The 15,660-nt window shown below is 59.5% G+C and overlaps 1 protein-coding gene across 1 annotated transcript; it reads left to right on the plus strand.

The window, feature by feature from the left end:
• Window positions 1–5,022: 5,022 nt before the first annotated feature.
• Window positions 5,023–12,807, plus strand: LOC131501640 (serine protease 27-like). Its single transcript, XM_058711952.1, has 6 exons — window positions 5,023–5,980; window positions 9,463–9,489; window positions 10,202–10,364; window positions 11,274–11,545; window positions 11,740–11,909; window positions 12,407–12,807. The coding sequence occupies exons 1-6, from the start codon at window positions 5,932–5,934 to the stop codon at window positions 12,698–12,700; spliced, it is 975 nt and encodes a 324-aa protein (XP_058567935.1). The 5' UTR covers window positions 5,023–5,931; the 3' UTR covers window positions 12,701–12,807.
• Window positions 12,808–15,660: the final 2,853 nt, after the last annotated feature.

The following is a 15,660-nucleotide window of genomic DNA, read 5'->3' on the forward strand; positions in this document are numbered from 1 at the left end:
ATACTGTATTGTTATGCTTGAAATTTGCTAAGAGATTACACCCCAAAACGGTAACCAAGGGAGGTGATGGATGTGTTAATTAGCTTGATTTTCGTAATCATTTCACAATATATACGCATATGAAATCACATTGTACACCTTAAATACATACAATTTTTATTTGTCGAGCCATGTGATACCTGCCCTCGTCCTGTCACCTGTCAGCACCTTCTCGGTTCACCCAGGTGTGCACGGTTTCCCTCATTAGAATTTCTCACCCCCGCCTAAAAAAACCAACCTCTGAAAAGACCACCTTTGCCCATGAGACTTACGATGACCCTGTGTGACCTGCTGGATGCCTGTTCAGAATAAAGGTTCTGTGGCAATATTTAATCACCTAATATCAAACAGTGCAGAGGTCAGAAGGGTCTGAAAACAATCACAAGTATTGTGAGAAACAGTGGAACGTATTTTGCATTCAATTTTGTAATCAGCCAAGGCCTAACCAGGAGAACAGATGTCAAGGATCAGATCTGTCAACTTCTATCAAGTGGCTTCTCAGAATGAACGGGCTGTTTTATCTCCCGTTTGGGTCAGAGTCAGAGAGAAATTCCAGGTACCCAAGTTTCACATAATTTTTAGCCAGGGTGAACATTCTCATACAAACCAGTGAAATCCAGAGTGTTGGGTATCTTCTAAGAATTTAACACTTAAGGCTCCTAACAAGGTATCGGTTACTGGGAGTTTGGGTTAACTGAGCCCCCCAGGTGCCCCTTTTTAAAATTAATTACTTTAGGGGCGCCTGGGTGGCGCAGTCGGTTAAGCGTCCGACTTCAGCCAGGTCACGATCTCGCGGTCCGTGAGTTCGAGCCCCGCGTCGGGCTCTGGGCTGACGGCTCGGAGCCTGGAGCCTGTTTCCGATTCTGTGTCTCCCTCTCTCTCTGCCCCTCCCCCGTTCATGCTCTGTCTCTCTCTGTCCCAAAAATAAATAAAAAACGTTGAAAAAAAATAAAAAAAATAAAAAAAAATTAATTACTTTACTAATAGTTTTGGGGAGTACCTGGGGAGCTCAGTCCGTTGAGCGTCCAACTCTTGATTTGGGGTCCAGTCATGATTTCACGGTTCATGAGTTCAAGCCCTGTGTCAGGCTCTATGCTGACAGAGAGGTGCCTGCTTGGGATTCTCTCTTTCTCCCCCCCTCTCTCTGCCCCTCTCTGGCTCTCTCTCTCTCTCTCCCTCCCCCCCCAAATAAACATTAAAAAGATATTTATAATTTTGGTTTTCAATGCTCCTGCACTTTAGGGGCGCCTCGGTGGCTCAGTCGGTTAAGTGACCGACTTCAGCTCAGGTCACGATCTCACGTTCCGTGAGTTCGAGCCCCGCGTCGGGCTCTGGACTGATGGCTCAGAGCCTGAAGCCTGCTTCCGGTTCTGTGTCTCCCTCTCTCTCTGCCCCTCCCCCGTTCATGCTCTGTCTCTCTCTGTGTCAAAATAAATAAACATTAAAAAAAATTAAAAAAAATAAAATAAAATAAATGCTCCTGCACTTTAAAGAAATTAAGAGGAGGGGCGCCTGGGTGGCGCAGTCGGTTAAGCGTCCGACTTCAGCCAGGTCACGATCTCGCGGTCCGTGAGTTCGAGCCCCGCGTCAGGCTCTGGGCTGATGGCTCGGAGCCTGGAGCCTGTTTCCGATTCTGTGTCTCCCTCTCTCTCTGCCCCTCCCCCGTTCATGCTCTGTCTCTCTCTGTCCCAAAAATAAATAAAAAACGTTGGAAAAAAAAAATTTAAAAAAAAAAATAAAGAAATCAAGAGGAAAAAAACCCCAGCATTTTATATTTACCAACATAATTTCCATTTCCATGGCTCCTCACCACTTTCTGAAGATGTGTGATTTCATCTGGGGTCATTTATCCTTAGCCTGAAGCCCTCCTTTAGCCTCTCTTGTAGGCAAGCCTATTGGCAAGACATTCTCTTAGTTTGTATTCCGCCGAAATTGTGTCTTTCCTCCCATTCTTGGAGAATAGTTTCATCGGATACGGGTTCAGTGGAATTATGGCTTGACAGGCATCACCGCCATCACCACCACCGTCATCATGACGACGCTCCCCTGTGAGGACGTTCCATTGTCTTCTGGCCCCCACTGTTCCTCGGGAGAAGTGGGCACACGGTAGAAGCTTGAATGTTCTTTGGCTTCCCAACTTGCCACAGACAAGAGACAGGTTGGCAGAGAAAACTATTCACCTACAGACGTGGACATTTCCGATGGAAAAGGACGAGTGATTCAGAGACCGGAGCCCGAAGCTTGGAGGGTGGGGCTGAGAGTCATGACGAACCGCTTCCAGGGATGCTAGACAAGCCACGCTCCCTGCTCCCAGAGTCTGAGACAGGAGTAGCAGGTGCCCGGCTGGATTTCAGAACTGCTACAGACCAGCGACCGCTATGTGGGGTGACCGATGACAGGTGTCCTGTCCCTTCCTGTCGCCATGTGTGTTGGGTGGGCAGGGTGAACTCTAGTCCCTAGTTCCTCAGGTCGAGAGCAACCATGCCCATGCAGCCTCGACAGCAACTTGGATCTGATTTAGTTGACAAGATCCTGGAGTTCAAGTTTGGCTGATGTCGTCACCGGATGAGGCTTTGGAGTAGAGGCACGCCTTGCCGTGTGCTTACAGCGTTTGCTTCCTTTCTTAACTTTCCCCCCTGAAGTGAATGGTTGCTTTCGTTGGTGGTGGTCACTTCTTTTGTGCCTACCCGCACCCCCCAACTCCCCACGAGGTTAACCCCACGAGGGGCGAGGTCAGTTTCCCCTTCTCCTTTTCCGCTGCGTCCCTCCCTGAGACGCCCGTGGTCCTCCTCTCTGGGACATCCCTGTCAGCTGTCATCCTCGGAATTCTGTTTGCCTTTCTCCTGGTTTGTGCTCCCTGTCCTGGGTCCCCCGTCTTCCTCTTCCTCAGTTTCCATCTTGTTTTGCTGGGCCACGTCCTTCCGTAGTTTCGGCAGACTGAGAAGCCCGCGAGGTGGTAAAGCGACGACGTCGGCATTCCTGTCGCTTGTGTCAGGACTTGGGGCACAGCTGTCACTGTGACGTCTCCCTTCACTGCTCTTCTGCGTTTCAGGTCTGTGTCCACGGCCCGCGTGTCCTTACTTCCTGGTGCGTTCCTTCTACAGTCAGAGAACATCTTTCCTCCAGGGGCTGCCCAAGAACAGTGCATGGGGGCTGAATTTTCGGAGACATCCTGGGTCTGAAAATGTCTTTTTTTGACCCTCACGCTTACTGACGGTGTGATGGCCTCTGCTTCTTACCGACCCGCATCTTTCTCTCTCGTTCCTTTCTGTTAACAAACTCTGTCCTGTGGCCACATGGCGGCCATGTGACCAGCCTGGGGACTGGAGGGCGGAGTGGGCCCTCTAGAGCCAAGCAGAGCATCCTAGGGGTGAGAAGAGAGGGCGTCGGCACTCAGCCTGGCTCCCAGAGCATCGCAGAAAGTTCCCATGAACTGGGTCCCACCAACCAGGACCAAAGGTCCCATGAACCAACATCCTCTGTGTCCCATGGATCTAAGCTGGCTTCCTGTCTCCTGTTTTGGAAAGAAATCCACACGACTACAGATATGCTCCCAGCCAGTCACTGCTGAACTTCCTGCCACCTTTTCTTTTGGATGTTGTTGCTATTGTCTCAAAACTTAAATTTTTTTCCCTTTTTTTTTTTTTTTTTTTTTTTTTTTTTTAGTTTCTTTATCGTGAGAGAGACAGAGAGCGCGAGTGGCGGAGGGGCAGGGAGAAAACGCCAAGCACTGTGGTCAGTGTGCAGAGCCCGACTTGGGGCTGGGACTCAAACCAGTGAGAGCGTGACCTGAGCCAAAATCAAGAGTCCGTCACTTAACTCACTGAGCCACACAGGCGCCCCAAAACTTAAAATGTTTTCATCATTATTATACTTTCTACACATCTTTATGCCTGCCCTTTTATTATTTTTTATTACAGTTTTTTAACGTTTATTTATTTTTGAAAGACAGAAACAGAGTGTGAGTGGGGGAGGGGCAGAGGGAGAGGGAGAGGGAGAGGGAGACACGGAATCCGAAGCAGGCTCCAGGCTCCGAGCTGTCAGCACAGGGCCCGACGCGGGGCTGGAACCCCCGCACCGTGAGATCGTGACCCGATCTCACGACTTGACTGCTTTTCCTGTTGAAACATTGAGGCTGTTCTTCTTGGAATAGCCTGCCGGCAGTGAAGTCATCGAATCGAAGGGAATAACTATTTTGAAAAGCCGAAACCGCAGACCGACACCCCGACTCACGAACGAGCTGCGCCCACCCGCGGCCCACTTCCGCACAGCCCTGACGAACAGCATTCCTCCACCACCTGCCAAGTCGGCACCGGCACCGGAGAGCTGGCCTCTCCCGGCCGTGGCTTTGATTTGCATTTACCTGATGAACGAGCCCGGACCTTTCTCAGTAAAGCCTATTAGTCAAATTGGTCTCCGTTTGGAAACACTTTCCACCGCTTACGATTAGGCATTTTTGCCTTTAAATTGTGCCTCGTCGTCTCCTCCGCACCGAGCTGAGTGTGTTTCGTTTGCCCCGATGTCCCCCACAGCTGGAACGGTGTCGGGCACCGCGTGCGCTCAGAAAATACTTGCGCAATGAATGAACGAATTGGGGGTGACGCCCCCCCCCCCCCGGCCCCCCAAGGGCCGCGGGGGTACTGAAGCGGAGAACTCGCGGCGGGGCCCCGCGCCGCAGCCCGCGGCCACCAGGGGGCAGGCCCGCGCCAACCGGCAGCGCCCGGCGGGCGGGGCCGGGGACCGGGGTGCGGGAGCCAGGGGCGCGGGGGTGCCGGGGTGCCGTACACCCAGCGCGCCCCCAGCCGGCGAGCCCGGCCCCCGCTCGCTCCCAGTCCACGCACGTGCCCGCTGCGCAGGCGGGGAAACGGAGGCAGGGCTCCACCTGCCGCCCGGCGTCACCCTCCCCGCCCCCCCCCCCCCCCCCCCCCCGCCTTCCCCCGTCCTCCGGCAGAGCCTGGTCGGGGGTGCTGACCCCGTGGCACGGGCCGGGAGTGGCAGCCCCAGCCCCGACTCCGGCTCTGACGTCAGCCCCGTGCTCCAAATAACTTCCCCCGGAGCCGCTTCCGCCGCTGCCGCACGTCCCGGAGCCCGGCCCGCCGCGCCCAGGGCAGGGGCGCCCGCAGACGCTCTTCCCCGCCAGGCCTTCCCAGAAGCCGCTTCCGCCCCGCCCGCCCTGGCCCGAGGGTGCCAGGAAGACCCCCGCCCACCGCCCGCACGGCAGGAGGGTGCAGCCCCGGAGAGGGGACGGGGGTCGGGGCCACTCTGGGGCGCGTCTCGCCCCGGGAAAGCACCCGTGAGCGCTGGCTGGGGTCAGCTAGGGAGGGATACTTCTCCCACGTCCCGATTCCCCACCCGCTTTGTTCCACACGCGCGCGGTGACCTGGACTTTTCCGCGTCCCCTTCCCTGTAAGCATAAGCCACAGGCCTGGACTGTTTTGTTCACTGAGGCCCTGATACGAAGTAGGTGCTCAACAAATCAATGGCTGAACAAATGAATGAATGAATCAGGGAAGGTCTGGAAGGCAGACTGTTGTCAGCTTATGTGGGGCCCGTGGTCAGCTGGGGGTGTCTGGTCAGTTATGGTTGGAATCCCAGGCCACAAGCAACCAAATGGGGCAGACACACCCTGGCCCCAAGACCCTAAGGTATTCTAGGGTGAGGGGTCTGGTCCCTTGTGGTTCAGGGGCCGGTCTGGAGGAGATTGCGTTCCGGGGCACCTCCTTCCGGAGAGGAGCTGGATGGGCCGGGCCGACAGGTCAGGCGGCATAGCCAAGCTGACACTCACCTCCAGCATAAAACCCCACTTCATGGAGCCCTGCACCTTGAGCTGGTGCTCACGGACCTCCCATCGCCACTGCCCCCTGCACCTGGTGCCCCAGCCAGGCTGAGAGGATGAGGCGGCTGCCAGCCGTGGCCCTGCTCCTGCTGCCGCTGTGGTTTGGTGAGTACTGGATGGTGCAGGAAGTCGTCCCCCCTCCTGCCCGGAGGGGCCCCCTCTGATCTGCCTGGAGCTCCAGCCAAGTCGCCTACTCCGGGGTCAGACCTGGGGCTGCAGCACAAGCCTCCCCTTCCTGCCCCAGCCGGGGTCCTGGGTCCAGATGTCCCACCGCGGGGAGGGGAGCCGGGAAGGCAGGAGAGGGGTGTGGGCACAGGTCCCAGAGGACCCTGAGGCCGCAACGTGGGAGGGGCTCTCCTCCCCCTGCCCCCACCTTGTCTCTGGTGCTTGTGGGCCAAGCTCTCGGTTTGCTGCTTCTGCTTCTTCTATTCTCAGCCTCTTTCCAGCCCCCAGAGAAAGACGTGGGGCTGCCTTTGTGCAGCCTCTGAACTCCAGGCCACTGGGCTCCAAAGCCTCAGGTCACCATCTACTGGGCCGGGGCGGGGAAGGGTGGCCGAGCTGCCGCCTGAGCCTGGGAGCCCCAGGAGGCTGGTGGGGGCTCACTGGGGAGTGGGGGGCTAGGGGTGCAGGCTCTTGCTCTCACCAGACAGGGAGAGTATGGGGAGGAACAAACATCCCTTTCCCCCCTCCCAATCCTCGGTCAGGGTCAGCAGGTGCCAGCCAGGGGCCCCCGCCTGCCAGGCCCCTTCCCACAGGGCGGGCTGCTCCCTGCCAGGGAAACCTTCCCGCATTCCTGGGCTAGCCCGGCCGGCCCCGTGCCACCTCACTTCCCTGTCCTGAATTCACCTCCCAGGGCCGGGCCAGGTCATCCCAGGTGCAACTCAGCTGGGGCTCCAGGCTTCCTGCCAGGGGTCAGAGGACACCGGGGTGGCACTTCAGTGGGGAGGTCCCAGTCTCTCCAGGCTCCAGGGGGCTTCCCCACCCCTCACTGCGTGGCTGCCGCCTCCTGACTTCCTGGTACAAGGGTAACAATGTTCTTGGAGGGAGCCAGTCTTCAGTAAGGGTGTAATGTCGTGATTGCTCCTAATGGGTTGAGTAATCACGGTCATTGCCAAAGTGGAAACAGCAGCCTGCATCTGGCTCACAAACAGTTGTGACCAGGAGTTGTGGACTCTTTCGACGCCGTCCTCACCCCCGCCTCCTAGAACCTTCGGTCTCTCACATCCTTACCAGCTGAGCCCCAACCAGCTATAGGGGCCTGGGGACCCTGGGCCCACACGAGGGGCCTGACATCTGGTGGCGCATCCAGCCCCAGACAGGGCGCCCACCCCGCAGAGCCCGCGGCCTTCACAGTACCCCTTTCCTGGTCAGCCCTGCCCCCACAGCTGTTCTGTCTCTCTGTACATTCCCTGAGCTCAGGCCCCCTGGATGGGGGCTCTGCCTGGACTGAGCTCCTGAGCCTATAGGTTGACATGAGACTATGACACTACCTGTGGAGCAAGGTGGGCAGAGCTCTGTGTGACCCGGCAGGAGGACGGAGAGCTCAGGAGAGGGAGCCAGGCTTCCTAGACAGACAATGCAAGTGAGGAGGGCTGCCCGGAGGAAGCGGCATTTCACTTAAGCCTCGATCTGGATTAGGACCTGTAGGATTCGGACTTGTAACTACCGGGAGGATAGGGCCTCCAGGCAGAGGGGTGTGGGTGGCAATCACTCAGAGGTCAGAAGCTTCAGCCTGTATGAGAAGCGGTTGCATTAAGCTGGGTTGAGGAAGCCTGCAACAGCACAAGAGGGGGTCCGCCGGGGCACAGGAACGCGTACATGATCCTGGGTGTGGACCATGGATCAATGTGCATGTATGGGAAGGGGGCTGACTGTGGGGGAGAACCAGAAGACCCTGGAAAACTCCCCCAGGGAGGGAATGAGCCTGAAGGAACGTTGGCGCCCATGGGGACAGGGGTGAATCGGAGCATCCTGCCGTCGGGCCTTAGGAAGAGCAGTGGGTCAGGTGTTTACAGTCTAATTAAATTCTATTAATAATATAGGTGAGGGGCTGCAGGGAACAGCCTTCCCAGGGAATATTTGTACTTTAAAAGGGCACCTGGGGGCGCCTGGGTGGCGCAGTCGGTTAAGCGTCCGACTTCAGCCAGGTCACGATCTCGCGGTCCGTGAGTTCGAGCCCCGCGTCGGGCTCTGGGCCGATGGCTCGGAGCCTGGAGCCCGTTTCCGATTCTGTGTCTCCCTCTCTCTCTGCCCCTCCCCCGTTCATGCTCTGTCTCTCTCTGTCCCAAAAAAAAAAAAAAAAAAAAAAAAAAAAAAAAAAAAGGGCACCTGTTAACACACATCGGTGAATGGAGGGTCCAGGGTCGACTTCCTGTTCCCATCACTGGGCAGGCACCACTCTTGCCTCCACATGCCTGCCTGTGCCTGGTCAGGCCACCACGTGACCACCACTCTTGCCGTCCACCTCCTCCTGCCCCAGGCCCAGTCCCCTCCTGGCCCCTGCCCCCCCCTCCCCCCGCCCCAGCCATACTTCATCCGCCAAGCCTCATTCCCCACAGTAGGGAGCGCCCCACTCAGACTGGAGTGGGGGTCCTTGTAAAAATCTCCAAGGTCACAACCATTTCCTGCCCCTGTGGCCCCTCGCCTCCATGGGATTGGCTACCTCTTCTGGTCAAAGGGTCAGTCTTAGCAACAACAGCTGCCACACCCTCTAGTCCCCCCCAAAAAAAACGATCCCGCAGGGAAAACGCTGAGGGCTGAAGTAGGAAGAAGCTGTCCTGAACCCCCCACCCCAGTTCTTGCCCCCAGTGAAGCAGATACTCTGGGGGCGTTGGGAGGCTGGCAGGTATTTCTGGCATGTTGCTGACATGGGGCTGGGGTCTCAAGTCTGGGGTGAGGTTCCTGTAAAGGCCAAGTAGTGGGCCCTGTGCCTGTGTCCAGAGACATGGAAGGTGATGGATCCTGGGGAGACGGGTCCCCGGAAAGTTTCTACTCTGACCCCTCTGCCTGATCCTTCACCGGGGTGGGGGAGCATGGCCCAGCCGCGTGTCTTAGGCTCCAACTGCACAACAGGAGGTGTGGGGTTCTTGGGGGTCTAGAATCTTGGGGGAACTGACCTGTGATGCTACTGGCTGGCTTCCCTCTAGTCCCCTGGAACCACAGACACCTGTGTGGCCGGGGGCCGGCTGGCTCACGTTGCAGCACTCCGTGGGTGTGAAGGTCACACAGCTCCAGCCTGCTCTGGGGGAAACTTCCAGACAGGGACAGGTGTAGGGTGTGGAGAGACAGACCCCAAGGAGCGGAAAAGAAGCCATGCTAGCCCCAGGCAGCAGAGCCAAGCCATGATGGGGGTCCCCTCACTGGCATCTCTCCCAGTCGGCTCCTGGGTGGCAAGGAGTTTGCCCTTGCAGATACGCTTTGGGCTTGTAAACATGGCAGGGCCCCTGACCTTTCTTGCCAGCTCCCCTGCGGACTGTCCTTCTGTGTCCTCAGGAGGCTGGGTGTGGAGCAGAGGAGGTGGGCAGGGGAGAAGCAGACCTTGGCTTTGACAAAGATGGCTGATCACCCCCTTTTTTTCTCACCTCCAGGGACTCAGGGGGCCGAGGCGTCAAGCGGTAAGCATCCTAGGTCCCTGGATGGGGGGACAGGAGGGGGGGCTTTCCTGAGAGCTGCCAAGACTGGCCAGAGACTCACCCCCCCCCCGGACATCCACCCCCCCCCCCCCGAGAACGAGACCCAGAACCAGCGGGTGGGGCCTGGGGAATCCCAAAGTAAGGGAAAGCTGTAGCTCAGCAGAATTAGAGCCAAGACAGGAGTGGAGCAGGAGGGTCTGACCTGCAGATGTCACAGGGGCCCGCGGAGGCATGCATGGCGCACAGAGAAGGAGGTCAGGGGAAAGTGAGAGCAGAGAACCCAAGGACACAGTCCGAAGACCATTCTGCTATAGCAATAGCAGAGCCCCCAGGGTCACCTCCCTGTGTGGGGCCCTTCCAACACCTGCTGTCCTCCCGGGAGCCCCTGTTTACCAGGCCCTGGGGTAAGACCCTTCCATGTGTTATCTGAACCCTCTCCACATCTCATGACCAGAGAGGGAGGTCTGATGTCACTGTTTCAGAGGTGAAGGGCAGGGGAACTTTCCCACAGCTGGGAGGGGTCTGCCTGTGTCAGAGGCTGACGGGGCACCCACGCCCCGAGGTCTCAGAGTAGGTCAAGGGCAAAGAGAGCTCTGGATTGGGCAGAAGATTAAAGACAGAGTGTGGGGTGGGGGTTGGGAACCAGAGGCGATGAAAGGGTCCCCAGCGAGCACTGCCCGGCCTTGTCCCCTAGTCTGCGGGCGTCCGAGGATGCTGAACCGGATGGTGGGTGGCCAGGACGCCCTGGAGGGCGAGTGGCCCTGGCAGGTCAGCATCCAGCGCAACGGAAGCCACTTCTGCGGGGGCAGCCTCATCACAGAGCGCTGGGTCCTCACCGCGGCGCACTGCTTTTCCAAGTGAGTCAGCCAGCCCCCACGCTCCCCGGCGTCTCGGGGCTCCAGCACCTCGGACAGCGCCGAGGGTCTGCCCTCCCAGCGCGCGCCCGCGGTCCTGCCGGGAGGGGTCCACCCCCCACCCCTGGTGTCGCTAGCGAGGCGCCCTGCTAGGCCTGGGGCCCCGTCCCTGCAATGCTGGCAGGCTCATCCCACGTCCTGGCCCTCCTCCCTGTCCCCCTCCCACACCTCCAATCCAGGACACTCCCCTACCGACTGGGATTCCGCTTACAGAGGAGTCCGCGGGCTGGAACAGAATGTCCCTTCCTCCTCCTCCTCAGCCTAAGGTCCCCCATACCACCCTACTATGAGCCACCTGGTCCCAGACCTTCAGGGTTTCCTGAGCATCTTGGCTCTTGCCTCACCGCAGGGCTGAAATTCTTTTACAGCCTTGCATCTTACTTTCAGAAGAAACGTAGGCTCAGAGCGAGTAGGTCGCTGGCCCAAGGCTCACAGGCACGGCCAGGCCCAGCCCCCAGATGTACCCTGTGGGTGACATCTCTTTCAACCCTTTCAGGTAGGGACTGTTACTGGCCCCGTTTTACAGATGAGGAAACTGAGTCACAGAGAACTTGCTAGGTTCCTTGCCCAAGGTCATCTGGCTGGCCAAGGGCGGAGCTGGGAATTAAAGTCAGGAATTAGCTGCTTCAGCTTCTACACGCTTAACCCCTCACCTCCCTACACGTCCCCATGGAGATGACGTTTTGAAGACCGTGTGCACAGTGGTCAGGCACTGGGGTGGGCCAGGAGGGAGGGACCTGCTAGAGGAGAAACAACCCCAGCCCCTCCCTATTTTGATTCTCTATTAAACCTCCCCTCTCTTTTAAGCCCTAGAGGGGCGGTCTCACACCAGCTCTCTTTCTTTCCCATCAGCGCCTCTGAGACATCCCTGTACCGGGTCCTGCTTGGGGTGCGGCAACTGGTGAAGCCAGGGCCCCACGCCGTGTACGCCCGGGTGAAGCGGGTAGAGAGTAACCCCCTGTACCAGGGCATGGCCTCCAGTGCTGACGTGGCCCTGGTGGAGCTGGAAGCACCTGTGACCTTCTCCAATTATATCCTCCCCGTGTGCATGCCTGACCCCTCGGTCGTCTTTGAGGCGGGCATGAACTGCTGGGTCACTGGTTGGGGCAGCCCCAGTGAGGAAGGTAAGGGGGCAGAGCCGGGAGAGAATGGGGGACATTCTGTTGATACTGGCACACGTGGATCTCTCCTCAAACGGGTGGAGGGGGTAAGGGAAAGCCATGGGGAGCGGGGAGACGGGGGACAGAAAGAGCCGAGGGCCATGGGGTCCTGGGTAAGACTGTGCACTGAACTGCAGGCTGATTCCCCCCCTCCCCAGACCGCCTGCCCAACCCGCGGGTCCTGCAGAAACTCGCTGTGCCCATCATCGACACACCCACGTGCAACTTGCTCTATAGCAAAGATGCCGAGTCGGGCTTCCAGCCCAAAACCATCAAGGACGACATGTTGTGTGCTGGCTTTGCCGAGGGCAAGAAGGACGCCTGCAAGGTAGGGGCTGCGGTGGGCCCTGCCGGGGCTGAGCCCTGCTCCCTAGGCCCACGTCCAGCTGGGAGCCGGCCTGGCTGGGAGGAGGAGGCCCCCAGTAGGTGGGGCCACGGCCCAGACCAGAGCTTGGCATCCCTGCAGTGAGGTCCTGCAGAGGGGGGGGGGGGGGGTTCCTCCCCTCCTGCATCCCAGCAGTAGGGTCCTACTCCCGGATCCCACCCAGCACAGTCGGCATACTGGTCTGCAGTGGGGCCCAGGAACCTGCACTTTCAACAAGCCCCTCCAAGGTTAAATCAGGGCAGTCTGGGGGTGCTAGAGAAATGGGCACCTCAGGCTATAAAGGGAAGGACCGGCCGGCGGGTAGCAGCGGTGGGCGTGCTGGGCAGGGACACTCCTACAGGAGCTGAGGAGAGGGACGAAGGGAGGAGTGTGTGTGCACCTGCAGAGGCAGGCTCTGGGGGCCACTGTAGGCTCTGACAAGGCCCCTGCTTCCCTCACAGGGCGACTCGGGCGGCCCGCTCGTGTGCCTAGTGGCCCAGTCATGGCTGCAGGCTGGGGTGATCAGTTGGGGCGAGGGCTGCGCCCGCCGGAACCGCCCAGGTGTCTACATCCGGGTCACCTCCCACTACGACTGGATCCATCGGATCATTCCAGAATTACAGTTCCAACAGGCTAGGTCGGGTGGCCAGAAGCGGGGGCCCCGGGACCAGCAGCCCCTCGCTCTGAACTCTGCGCCCTGCCTGGCGGCCCATGTGGCCCTCTTGGTCCTTGTGGCCCTGCTCACCCTCCTCTGAGCCCTGGGGCCCATGGTGTACGTTTGTAAATAGCGCTCCCGTTCTTTCCAATACCCGGTTATTTTTTATTTATGTTCATCCTCCAATAAAAACAAAACCCAACCTCAGTGCCGGCTGCCCTTTGGTCCCTCAGGGGAGGGAGATGGGTTGAGGCACACTGGACACCTGTCCCTGGACCCCCTCACAGGCAGCTCCCCTGCTCCCACCACTGCCTCAGCGTCTTTACCAACATGGTCCTCGCCATGAGAATCATAGAGGGGCGCCCCTGGGGGCAGCAACAGATACCAGCAGGAAAAATGGGGCCCAGTGGAGGGTCCTAACGGAGGTAGGCTATGTGGGCCTTGGGAGATCACGGCCCCCCCACTGCCTGTCTGAATCACCCCAAGTCCACACACTGCAAGGGCAGTCAGAGCTGTGCCAGGTATCACACAGGAGGCCTGGCCACTCCAGGGCAGGGACATCAGCAGGACAGGCCCTCCTGCCCAAGCCCAGGCCCGTCCCCACTTCCTTCCTCCTACAGGACCCAGGGTTCAGGCCACACTAGCTGGGGTCGTCAGTGCTTTTGTGCACGACCCCCGGGAGCTCAGAAGTGAGCCAGAACCCCTCACCAGCCCCCAGGACTCTGCAGCCCACCCCTCCTTCCTGGCTGCCCTCTTGTGGCCTATCACCACCAGGAATCCAGCACAAAAGGTCTCCAGAGCTTGGGTCCCCAGCCGGCTCCGGCCCTGCTCAGGCCCGCCCCAGGCTGCCCTGGGGAGAGAGCCTCAAGTTAGCAGCCCGGCCCAGGTGCGTCCACAGCAGGGCCCCCTGGTAGCCAGATGGTCGGCTCCCTCACGTGGGCCGATTCCTGAAAGGTACCTGCACTTGCCTGTGAGCTCGGCGGCCATCGGCTGAACGGGACTCCTAGGAAGGCAGGGCCAGGTGTCCTGCTGCCCTGCGCACACACGCGCACACTCATGCAGATGCGCACACAACCCCCTGCAGACATACCAGTGTGCACACCCAAGCACGTGCATGCACACACGCTTGCTGGCGCACACACTGGGACGGCTTGCCTGGGCCTGGTGCCGGGAAGAAAGCAGACCTGGGTATTTATGGAATGAATCAATAACCACTTAGCGAGCACCTGCTGGGGACCGGCCCTGGGGACAGAGTGGGAACAAACACCAATCCCCCTCTGTGCTCCACTTTGTCTGGGCCCGTCCCTGCCGAGCAGCAGGAAGGATGAGGAGAGGCTCCGGCAGGGCTCGCACAGCCCCCACCTCCCTGCTGGCTGCTCAGTGGCCCTCGAGGGACCAGGGCATTTGCGAGCTCCCTCTCCAGAGCAGATGGGCTACACATCCCACGGGGAGGAGCAGCAGGTGCACTGAGGTCCCAGCAGGGTTGGGGCGACAGGAACTAGGCTGTAGGTGTCCTGAGGGCGGCCCTAGGGACAAGGTCTGAGTCGTCCTGGCTGGGGGCAGGGGCTGGCCTGCGTCCTGCAGCCTGGGAGAGAGGCCTGGGTGAACCCACCACCCCACTCTGGGGGTGGAAGCCTCAGGCCCCGTGCGGAGTGGAGGTGGGGATGCTGCTTCAAAGTTAACTGGCCTCTGGAGGCCCCTGTGCTGTCTCTGTGCTGAGAGGCCGGGATGGAAGGGAGTGTGGAGACAGGCAAAGACCAGCTCCCTTCCAAGTAGGACGGGCCACCTCACCTCTGCCTCCTCTAGCAAGCTGTTCCAGCTTTCTGGGGCCCGGGGACCCCTTCACTCTCCTGCCTCTGCGACAGGGCGGGGTCTGGTCAGGATCCTCTGGGGCTAACAGGGAGGAGGGGCACAGACGCCAGGATGGCCTAGCCACCCCCGTGACACCCCACCCAGTTGGGCTGGGAGGGCGAGCCGGGGGGTTCCTGGGCGGGACAGTGGCTAGCATGTGACCCTAGGGCACAGTCCCCACCGTCTGGACTCCCCACACTCTGGGCCACCCAGCCCCAGGGGCAGACATTCGAAAGAGTGGAAGAGAAAACACTGGCGGAGATGAGGATTTAAAGGGAGAGCCGAGTTATTTGTGCAGGTCACATCCAGAGAACCCGCCTGTTGTCACGGACCGTCTCCCATCCCGGGCGGGTGGGGGACAGCTCACACACAACTCGTCACGTTGCCGCGAGTTGTGCCTCGGAGCCATCTGCCAGGGGGTGGACAGTGGCACCAGGGCCCCGGCAGGTGCAGGAAGAACACCTCAGAGAGCGGCTGGCACCAACACAGAACCTGTCCCCCTACCCAGGCTGGGGCCGTTGCCCGCAATGAAATACCCACCTTGAGGCAACACAGGGAGGAGGGGGCCAACCAACCCTCAGCTGCAGTCCAGCATGGAGATCCACACCCCTGCGCGCATGATGACTGCCCTGGGGGAGCCCCAGGCCCTGGAGCATCTGTGCATGGGCAGGAGTCCACCCAGAGCTCAGGTGCTCAGAAGGCAGGGTAGGCGGGACGCATGGAGGAGAGGAAGGAAAAGGGGTGTATGTGCAAATCAAAGCCCCCAAAGCCAGAGATCGACTCTGCCCCTCTCACCCCACGGGCGGTGCATCCACACGCTGGTGCAGACGTGCGGTTTGTCTCCAGAAGTGTGGCCGGGTGCGTGGTGGCGGGGCTGGAGCTGAGCTGTGTCTGCTCACAGCCCCATGGGGGCCTTGGCACCCGGCAGGCCTGAGGGCACAGGCTCCCCAGGACCGACACACAGCTGCACCTCAGGCTCAGCCCTGTGCCTCAGTCAGGCCCAGTGACCAAAGGGCAGTGGGGGACCAGCCAGCCACTGCCTCCAGCTCTGGGGAGGATGGAAGATGCCAGAAAGACCTGCTGGGTGGGCGTAGGGGAGGGAGGCATGACAAGGCGATCAGGGGTGGTGCCTGCCCCTGTGCGGTGCCCCAGAAGGTTCTGGCTGGGGGCCCAGCAGCTGCATACTCCAGGCACCCACCTCCCTCTTCT

Source organism: Neofelis nebulosa, chromosome 18, assembly GCF_028018385.1.
Source record: "Neofelis nebulosa isolate mNeoNeb1 chromosome 18, mNeoNeb1.pri, whole genome shotgun sequence".
In the NCBI taxonomy this organism is placed as follows: Eukaryota; Metazoa; Chordata; class Mammalia; order Carnivora; family Felidae; genus Neofelis; species Neofelis nebulosa.